The following is a 10,672-nucleotide window of genomic DNA, read 5'->3' as shown; positions in this document are numbered from 1 at the left end:
AATAAGGAAGACCGCAAAGGAATTGATGCATTTGAGTTACGATGTTGTGGAACATTGAAAGTACCATCGACTTCCACAAGAGGTACAGCCAGAATGCTCTTTGGAGGCAAGGATGGTGTCTCTCATACTCGGGACATGTTTTCAGAAGGGACCAGTCCCTGGGGACCAGTCCCTGGAGAAGGACCGGGCAGAGTTAGGTTGTGCATCTGGTAACTGAGTCAGAACGGACTCGACAGTACCTAAAACAAGTCAGCATCTAGTCAGTGGCAATGGATTTGGATTTTTATTTTGTACTTGCTACGTCTGGCAACCCTACCATTGCACTGTTAGAAAAAGGACATTGAAATCCTAGGAGTGGACACCTAGCCAGGTTCCCAGGACGGGTGCACGTAGGAAGGCAGAGCCGGCGTTTCGGCTGGCCACAAGAGGGCGCGCTGTGCATTCACCTGGAGACTGCTCCTGGCCTCATCAGCCTTCTATCAGTACCTGAAAAGGAACCAGGGACAGAGTTGTGGGCGGTCTCTAGGGATACAGACTGTTCCATCAGCCACTCCCAGCTCTGTGCCCTCCATGGGACCTCACAATCTGGGCTCTGGCCTCACGCGCTCTCCCTATTCACCCCTCTCCATCCCGGCGGCGGTGCCGGACCTCCCATGACGACACTGGGCCTGAACTAGATCCATTGGGAAAGCCCCGCCCTGACCCCAATCCCAACTCTAATCCTCAATGGCCCTCGATAATCCTAATCCTAATCCTGCAACGAAGTGAGGAACCTGATCTCCCATCCCCATTCCCACCCAGAGTCTCCAGGGGACCTTCCTGGGTCCCTCCCACCTGCTCCAGCACGCAGTTGGCGGCCAGACCAGCACAGTGCGGCAGAGGCGGGAGCGTGGGTAGGGATGGCAGTGACGGTGCCGTAGCAATAGCGGCAGCACAGGCGGACTTTCACACACATTTAAACTGAATGGAGCCATGATGTCCTGGAGCTTGCCCCATGGGACAGAAGAGAACTGCCCCATGGGCTTTCTGAGGGTGTAAATCTTTGGGGAAGGAGCCCTGGTGGCGCGGTGGATTAAACATCCGGATGCTAACTGTAAGGTCGGTAGTTCAAACCCATCGGCCGATCCTTGAAAGAAAGATGAGGCTGACCTTTTCTTACAGCCTCGGGAATTCTGTGGGTATCTGCCCTACAGGATCGCTATGAACTCGTTGGCAGTGGGGTTTTAAATCTTGACGAAAGCAGACGGAGCTTCGTTCTCCCAGGATTCGCAGCGGAGCACTTTACCCACTGCGCCACTGAGGTTTTCACGCGAATTGCAGGTGATCGGAAAACAGGCGCAGGAATGAGTGTGAGTGGCAGCAGTGGCGGCCAATGGGCAGAGGCCGTGCCTACCTGAGGGCGGAGCAAGGAGGTGGCTGGGTCCAGCTGAGCCTGAAACTCACCCCAAGAAAGCAGATTCTACAAAGGACTTGAAGAAGACTGCAATGCGCCCCACCCCAGCTCCTGGGGTGTGCTATGGGGAAAATGGGACTTTGGGAATGCGCTTCCCACACCACATCTTCATTGTACCGCAGACGAAAAACCAAACTCATAAATTTCCATCCAGGTCCTGTCATAACCGTTGCGCTAGGGAAGTTGCTGATGGGCACCGGCGTCCCGGTGTCGTGTAGAATACGCACTCGGCAGCACGATCCCTTTGAATTGCAAGGCCCGTGCTTCAAACTCACCAGCCGCTCCTAGGAAACCCTATGGATTGCTGAGTCAGAATCGACTCGATGGCACTTTTACAAGAACCGTCGGTCCAGAGGCACACCCCAACCCTACCCATTGGCCCATGGCAGAGCTACAGGTCAGCTGTCCGTCCCTCTCGACCTCGGAGCAGCTTCCGCAGGCCCCGGCCCCCAAACAGGCGTCTGTTCACTCTCCGCCCCTCACCCCCGAGGAAGCAAAGTTGGGGTTCTGAGTTCAAATACCAGAACCTTGACTAGAGTTGCGGCTGCGCCTTCAGGGCAGGACTGTTGGGGGGAGGGGCGGTCCTTGCGGTTTAGTGTCCAGTGCGCGAATCCTGGGTTCTAATCCCTGCCCGGCCACTTCCTGTGCTTGGCCTTGAGACAGTGACCTTCCTCTTGTGGTTCACAGCAGGGCACCCGGCTGCCGGACACTACGAGTGGCTGCGATGGACCCCCTCGGCCCTCGTCCCCAGCCTGGCGCCTCCCATAGAACCTGAACATCAGGTGCTGCCGCCCTGCGGCGGGAGCGAGCGCCTACCCGCGGCTTCTTTGTCTCTTCTGTAAAATGGGCCACACCAACAACCCCCCAAGGTCGTGGGCGGAGACCCCGAGTGCCTAAAATGCAGCGCGTGCCAGGTGCGCCCGAATTTTATTAAAGATTTTAATGAAAAGTCTCTGACAGTTAATCCAGGACCGCCCAACAACTTTGGGCATTTCCGGATCTCAGGTATTAACAACGGGCAGTGCGACGAAGGGACCGCGCGCAGGTGCTGACCCCGCTCATCCATCCCTTCCCTCCTCCATTCATTCACTGTCACCACCCCCAAGGGACTCGACCCGCCCAAGCCTGGGCGCGCGCTTGGACCCGGACGCCCGGGTGACCCTTGAACCGTTGACCCTGAACCTCGGCTTCCAGGCATTGCAGTGATAGGGATCCCTCTCAGCTCAGAGGCTCGTCCCCTCCGCAAATCTCAGGTCGGGGACTCCGGGGAGACCCGGGGTCCCCGTTCCATCCCGTTACTGCCGTTTCACCCCCCCTCCTTCCCGCGCGCGCCAGACTGGCGGGGGCAGAGGCCGCCTCTCCCTCCCTTCTTCCCTCCCTCCAGCGTCGCTCCGCCCCGCCGCCGCGCCCCGCCGCGCCCGCCCTCTAGTCCCTTCCCGTCCCCTCCTTTGAGCTGTCGGGACGGGCGCGGAGGCCATGTGACCCGCGGAGCCGGGACACGACGGGACGTCACGGGGCACGGGTCGGGGGACGCGGGCGCTGCCCGTGAGGGCGGCATGGAGCGGAGGTGGGTCTTCGTGCTGCTCGACGTGGTGTGCGTTCTGGTCGGTAAGAGTTGCGGGACGCGAGTTTGGGGGGGACCCGCTCCCAGGTCTGCCCCGCCCAGACCGCGAAGGTGTTCGGGTCCAGGACGCGAGGAGCAGCGCCCTGGGGATGCGACCCCGCTGCGGGTGCCCTGGGCCCTGCGTGCCACCCGCGGGCCTCAGAGTTCTCGTGTGGCCCGTGGTAAAGGGCCCCGGGCGCGGGGTTCGCATCCCCCGCCTGCGACTGCAGGAAGTCGCCGGCGGGGCTGCTCGGGCCTCGGCACCCGCCCGGCCCCGGTGATTCACGCGGGCGGCGGCCGCTTCATTGCGCGGAGGTGGGACGGGCTGGTGCGGGGGCGCGGCCGCGGGGTCACCGCCACGGGGACCCCGCCGGCCCCGGAGTCCTCATGCCCGCGAGAGCAGCCCCTGGCCCGTGACGCGCTGCGCACAGCAAGTTAGTGGGACTCCCATCCTTGAGGGTGGGGCCTCCAACTGCCCCCTCCCCTCTAACCCGGGGCTTGAAGGACTTGGGGAAAAGGCCTGGCCCAGGGCTTCGGGCGAACCGGGGGCCTTGGGGAACCGCAGGCCAAACCTGTCGGGCGGGTTTGCGGGCCAGCATGGGGGAGGGGGCGGCCAGAGGCCCCCTCCCCGCCCCTCCCTTTGAGCCAAGAACAAAGGCCGAGTGTTCGCCCTGGGGCGGTGCGGACAATGGTCTGAAACTGTAGCCTGGTGGAGAAGGGTCCGGGAACCTCATTCACCGCCCCCCATACCAGGATCCCTTGAGCAAGGAGGAGAAAGCTCGGTCAGGCCCAAACACCCCATCCTTCCAGATTCCGGAAGAGACCCCTTGTGAGGTGGGCCTGGTGACAGCAAAGGATTCCCAAAGGACATCTGATAGCCCCCCCCACCGATGTTATTAAACATGATTGAAGTGCTTACTGTGTGCTCCGCACGTGGATCGGTGCCTCAAAAGGGGGGGGGCACTGCTGACCGCCCTTATGCTAGAGGGAGGTGACCCTGGACCACTGGTGTTCGTTTGCCGGACACTCACTGCCCATCACGGATGTCAACACGGGTCCTTGTCTACTGTGGGCCAAGCCTACAGCCAGTTGTTAGTTCAGTGAGAGGACACGGGTGGGGGGTGGGATGGGGAATCCCCCCAGAACCCCACTGCCTTTGGGAGAAAGATGAGACTGTCTGCCCCAGTTACACAATTGTTGTCACAGTGCCGCAGCAACCCTGGATAGGATTTCCTAGGAGCAGATGGTGGGTTTAAACAGCCAAACTTCGAGTTTACTCTCCAGTGCTTATCCTAAAGCGCCGTAATGTTGTGGTTATGTGCTGTGGAGTCGGTTCCGACTCACAGCGACCCTGAACAGGGTTACTGAGGCTGTAAATCTTTACGGGAGCAGATAGCCTCATCTTTCTCCCGCAGAACAGCTGCTAGTTTCGAACTGCTGACCTTGCGGCTCGCAATAGGAGTCCAGTTAAACATTGACAGTCTCAGAAATCCCATGGAGCCGTTCTGTTCGGTCTGATAGGGTCACTATGAGTGGAAATGGACTCTTTAGCAGTGGGTTTGTTTTGGTGTTTTGAGTCGGTTCTGACTCACAGTGACCCTATGGTGGTGGTGGTGTGCCATGGACTCTGTATAGGGTTTCCGAGACTGTAACAGAAAGCCTTATCCTTCTCTTGTGGAACTGCTGGTCGTTTCAAACCGCTGACCTTGAGGTTAGCAGCCTGACTCATAACCATTACGCTACCAAGGCTCCTTTCAGTGACCCTATGTTGTTGTTGTTGTTAAGTGCCGTCGAGTCGTTTCCGACCCATAGCGACCCTGTACAGGATTTCCTAGACTAAATCTTTACGGGAGCAGAAAGCCTCGTCTTTCTCCCGCAGAGCAGCTGGTAGTTTCGAACTGCTGACCTTGAGGTTTGCAGCCGGATTCGTAACCACTCCTCCACCAGAGCACAAAACTGCCCCCTAGGGTTTCCAAAGCTGGAATCTTGCTGGAAATGAGTGCTGGTGGTGCGGTGGGTTAAGCATTGGTGTGCTAACTACAGGTCATCGGTGCCCTCTAGCTGCTTCTTATGGAGAAAGATGAAGCTGTCTGCCACCATAAAGATTTACAGTCCCAGAAACCCTGAGGAGCAGTTGGACTTGGTTCTATAGGGTGACCCTAAGTCAGAACTAGCTGAACAGCAGTAGGTTTTGTTTTTATTTTTTGAGTCGATTCTGACGCATGGTGACCCGATAAGACAAAATAGAAGTGTCCCATCTGCTTCCCAAAGCTAGAATCCTTTTGAAGGCTGACAGACAGCCTCGTGTTTCTTCCCTGAAACAGTTGGTGGATTCGAACCACTCACCTTTGGGATTCCTGGTGTGGCTCTGTAGGATCAGCACTGGACAGCTAACCACAAGGCTGGTGGTTCAAACCCACCAGTCGCTCCTCAGAAACCCTATACAGGGTCGCTATGAGTCGGAAAAGACTCAATGGCACTAAATTACCACCACCTTGCCTTTGAAATTATGGTGTTGGAGGAGAATATTGAAAGTGCCATGGGCTGCCAAAAGAACCAATAGATCCGTTTTGGAAGAAATGCAGCCAGCGTGCTCCTTGGAGGCCAGGATGGCCAAACTTGGTCTCTCCTACTTTGGACATATTGTCAGGAGGGACCAGTGGCTGGAGAAGGATGTTTGGTGAGGTGGAGGGTCAGAGAAAAAGAGGAAGACCCCCAGTGAGATGGATTGGCCAAGTGGCAGCATCGATGGACTCAAGTGTGGCAACAGTAGTGAGGTTGGCCGAGGATCGGGCAGTGTTTTGTTCTGCTATGCATAAGGTCGCTATGCGTCGGTACCGACTCGATGGCACCTAACAACAACAACAACTACCTTTGGGTCAGCATTGGAGCGGTATCCGCAGAGTTCCATGGTGGTTACTGGTCCACAAATGGGCAGTGGGAGGGGAGAGACTGACTCTCCAGGACGCTGAATATCAGGGGACCCTGGTGTGGGGTGGAAGGACAAAGTCAGGGCTGCCAGGGAACTTAGCTCAGAACCAAGAGTTAGACTTGGATTTGGAAGCAGGAAGACAAGGGTCTCCAGGTGTGCTTGAGAGGAATGAGGGAGGGGAGGGGCGAGGAGGAGGATGTGGTGATTACCTGGTGAGCAGCAGGGGTGTGGATAGGGGAGGGACCTCCTGTTTACCTGGAGACCAGTCCTTCCTGGCTGTGTTTTGGGGGTTACTGATAGGGAGCCCAGTCTGGTGGGCCTACAGCATCCTCGCATCCTCCGTCTCCCAGCTTCTCTACCCTTTATCATCCTGACGCTGGTGAATACCCCATACAACCGAGGATTTTACTGTGGGGATGATTCCATCCGGTACCCCTACCGCCCGGACACCATCACCAATGGGCTCATGGCCAGTGTCACCATCACCACCACCATTATCCTTGTAAGGCTGGAGGAGTCTCGAGGGGGGGGGCGGCTGGGGGGAGAGGTCACACCCCTGCCCTAGTGACCTGAGGAGGGAAGAGGAGGCCAAGCACCCCCTTGGGACTCTGAAAAAAGAGCTGGAGCCCTGCCATGAGGGTACTAGTGGAAATAGGGTCCATTGGGGAGCCCAAGCCCCCAGCAGCTCTGCCAGACCCTCACAGTGGACTCCTTGGCAGGTCTCAGCTGGGGAGGCATACATGGTCTACACCCAGCGCCTGTACTCCCATTCCACCTTCAACAACTACGTGGCCGCAGTGTATAAGGTGCTGGGAACCTTCCTGTTTGGGGCTGCGGTGAGTCAGTCTCTAACAGACCTGGCCAAGTACATGATCGGCCGTCTGCGGCCCAGCTTCCTGGCTGTCTGCAACCCCGACTGGAGCCGGGTCAACTGCTCTACGTATGTGCAACTGGAAAAGGTGTGCCGGGGGAACCCAGCCAACGTCACCGAGGCCAGGTGGGTATGGGGACACCTGGCCTGTGTCATCGGGGTCAGGTGGGTGGGATGGTGCCTGGTTAGCATCACAGGGGCCAGGTGGACATTGGTTCTGACAGTTTTGCCTGACTTTACCTCGGGGAGTGGACTTGGAGTTCCTGACCTCTCCTTTCTCTGATGCCCCTTGACATCTGTCTTTTCTAACACTTGGATTTATTGAAAGGAAAAAGTGAAACTTTCATCATCTAACCCAGAGGGGACATAATGCTGACTAGAAACACAGGGTATCGAAGCTTTGGTATTAACTGCTTGCTGGGGTTCTGAGCTGGGAGCCTGCATTGTGCTTGCTGGTGACGAGTTAGAGACTGGTGCGCCTCAGTCTGAGAGTTTTGTTCCCTTCTCAAGAATAAGGAGGACAATTTCCCGATGCATTCCTGCTGAGTTCCCTCCCAAGTAAGACCCTTTCTCCCCCTCGCTGACCCTGCCGCCCACCCTCCCTGTTCCTAGATTGTCTTTCTACTCTGGACACTCCTCGTTTGGCATGTACTGTATGCTGTTCTTGGCGGTGAGTCTCTTTCTGTGACTTGCTTGTTGGGCCTTAGTTTCCCTGTCTGTAAATGGGCTGAGTAGAGGTGGTGGGTGGGCGTGGGTGTGCCCAGTGGGCTCTCAGACCGACAGCCACTCTCCTCCCACCCCACCCCACCCCAGCTCTATGTGCAAGCCCGGCTCTGCTGGAAGTGGGCACGGCTGCTGAGACCCACCATACAGTTCTTCCTGGTGACCTTTGCCTTCTACGTCGGCTACACCCGCGTTTCTGACAACAAACACCACTGGAGCGATGTCCTCGTCGGGCTCTTGCAGGGGGCACTGGTGGCTGGCCTCACTGTGAGCTACGGCCCTGCCCCTGCCTTGCCCAGGGAGCCCCTGTCCTCACTCTTCTCTCCTGGGACTGGGGGAGGCATCTCCTACCCACTTCTTCTCACTGCCTCCCTAGTCCCCCTTCCCTCTTAAGTGCCCCTCACCATGCTCCCTAACTCTGCCACCTCCTGCCTCCACCCACACAGCTCTCTCCCTGTACCCCTCCCAGGTCCGCTATATCTCTGACTTCTTCAAGGCCCGGCCCCCACCCAGCTGCCCAGAGGAGGAGGAGGAGCTGGAGCGAAAGCCTAGATCGACTCTGACACTGGGCGAGACTAGCTGCAACCATTATGGGTACCCAGTGTCGTCCTCCTGAGTCCGCTGCCCAGTCAGGTCCATCCCCTGGACCAGCTGTGATGGGGGACAGCAGGACTCTCCCCAGGACTGAAGAAGCAGCAAAGTGACCCCTCACTGACCCCTCACTGCTCCCTCACTGACCCCTCACTGCATAGGACTGGGACTCAGGGAGTGTGTTTGGAGGGGACGTGTTCCTCATAGTTCTCCGAGGACCCCCTCTCCTTCCTTAGGGAGTACGGAAGGGGAGGGGACCAAGAATGGATGCTGTTTTTGTAAATGGGGTGTACATGTGGCTTTTTAGTAAAACAAAACATTTACTCAGCGGTGTTTTCTCAGTGCCTTTTGTACTTCCCATGGTCCCTCCTTAGGACAGATCCCTTCCCCCTGTCCCCTCCAGACACCCCCACAGCAGGGCTCGGGGCACACCCTCCCTTCCCAGAGACCCCAGGTCTCGTGTGTATTTTCAGGGTTACTGCCCCACCCCCTGTGGTTCTGCGGACAATAGTAATTTCTCTCCGCCTCAGTGGACAAGGGACAAGAGCAGCTGTGCCTGCTGTCATGGTGGACCCTACTTAGTGACCACTTCCCCGGTCCTGTGCTGTCCTCACCGTAGTTCCTCAGGTCATGGATCGCTGTCATTGTTAAGTGCTGTGACGTCGGTTCCAACTCAGCGACTCTGTCTAGGTTTTCTAAGGAGCAGCTGGTGGGTTTGAACTGCCACCAGTATGATTAGTAGTCCCATGCTTATCCTACAGCACAACGCTGTGTAAATATCATTTCTTGCGGTCACTTTTTTTCTTTTTTGATTTTTAATATAGAACTTTTGATTGTGAATTGAGTGAAGGTTTAGTTCTCCGCCCAACAGCTCCCATAGTTGTCCGTTTCATGTTGTTAATTACCGTCCCCACAATTCAGCCTCCCCATCTCAGACTTTCCTGTGTATCATCCTTCCATTCTCCTCCTCCTCTAACCTTTCTGAACTTTGTCCTTGGGTAGACGCTGCCCTTTTGATCTCGAATGGCTGATGGTTTTAAGGTGTGGTATCTCCCAAGTGTTCCTTATAGACCTGCCTAGTATTTGACTGAAAATTGATCCACAGGGGGGAATTCATTTCAGGACCTGAAAGGTGATTGAAGGTCATAGTCTCAGGGGGCAGTCCCACAATCCTCTGTCCATTATAGTCCTGTCTCCATGGCTGCATTCTTCCACCTGTTGGCTTTTGAAAGCCCCCTCCTGGATACTGGATAGCACACAGGAATTTGTACTGATTAGGTTTCTCAGGTGTGACACCTATTGTGAATGAAATTTTATGATGTTGTAGCCTAACATATTTCACAATACAGAGATAAGCTAACAGGGCAAAGTATTAGAGGAGTAGCTCGTGCCACTGAGCCAGCTATGACTCATGGAAACTTTGTGTGGAACAGACAGAACTGCTCCTCAGCCCCATGTAATCTTCATGCTCACCAGCGTCTGAGTCCATCTCTGCGGCTACTGTGCCAATTCACCTCAGTGAGGGTCTCCCTCACCCTCTCCGCTGCTTCTTCAGATATGATGTCCGCCTCCAGCAACTGACCCTTCCCCAGTGCATGTCCAAAGCAAACGTGTCAGACAACGGTCTGGTGTGATGAAGCCCAAAGCGTTTTCTGTGGCTCGTTTTCCTTCGGTGCTTTCAGCCGTCCGGGGATGCCACTGATGAAGTGGAGCTTTGGTTTGCGTGATTAGAGGTCACAGTCGTAAAGGATGCGCGGGGTGGGGGTGAGGGGGGGGCTCTGGGAAAGGTGCTGGGCTCGAGGAACGATGCTATTTTCAAACAAGCCTTTCCCCTCTTCAGGTGAGCATCCCATCTGTTCTGCAGGTGGCTTTCTGCTGAGTACAAGTCAGCACTACAGAACAAAGCCCACTCATGGGATTGGAAGATACAAGCACCTAAGTATAGCACACAAACTCAATTATACGCTCAAACCACCTCAGTACGACAGGCTGACAGGGAAGAAGAGGGGGAAAGTGGAAGTGAGACCTAGTAATGTGGGGACCAATTATGAGTATGGTGGTGTAAATATTCACCGACTGCATAGGACATGGTCCTGGCAGAGAGTTATGCCCAGGATGTTCACAACCTCTGCAATGATCTCACCGTTAAAGTCCAGGACAGTTATACATTGTCCACGAAAACCATGGAGGTGTTGTGGCTGCGGCTGCAGAACCAAGGTAACAAAAGGTTCCTGGACTCGGTCCTTACCACCCATGAGCCCGCAGTTCAGATCAGTGGTCTGAGTGCTACATTTGCAGAGATTTTCTTGGAGATAATCCGAACCAATCTTCCTGAAGGAGTCAAGTTGTTAGTACAAGAACACACTGAAGAAGACTTCAGGGGGAGGTTCAAAGTTCACCAGAACTGGAAGAATTGTTGGCCAAGCTGTAGGCCCTTTCGTGCCAGCACTGGTGATATTGAGTGCTAAGGAGGAAAAAAGTAATATTAAGCAGGAGACT

At 55.8% G+C, this 10,672-nt stretch overlaps 1 protein-coding gene and 1 pseudogene across 1 annotated transcript; both read left to right on the top strand.

Annotated features, from left to right (window-relative positions):
* Positions 1-3,009: 3,009 nt before the first annotated feature.
* PPAP2C (phosphatidic acid phosphatase type 2C) lies at positions 3,010-8,198 on the top strand. The gene is made up of 6 exons (XM_006876699.1): positions 3,010-3,061; positions 6,339-6,490; positions 6,708-6,985; positions 7,472-7,529; positions 7,673-7,849; positions 8,052-8,198. The coding sequence occupies exons 1-6, from the start codon at positions 3,010-3,012 to the stop codon at positions 8,196-8,198; spliced, it is 864 nt and encodes a 287-aa protein (XP_006876761.1).
* A 1,005-nt stretch (positions 8,199-9,203) lies between these two features.
* Positions 9,204-10,604, top strand: LOC102819740 (annotated as a pseudogene).
* Positions 10,605-10,672: the final 68 nt, after the last annotated feature.

Source organism: Chrysochloris asiatica, unplaced genomic scaffold (genome assembly GCF_000296735.1).
Source record: "Chrysochloris asiatica unplaced genomic scaffold, ChrAsi1.0 scaffold00409, whole genome shotgun sequence".
NCBI lineage: Eukaryota > Metazoa > Chordata > Mammalia > Afrosoricida > Chrysochloridae > Chrysochloris > Chrysochloris asiatica.
This window is presented reverse-complemented; position numbering and strand designations above follow the sequence as displayed.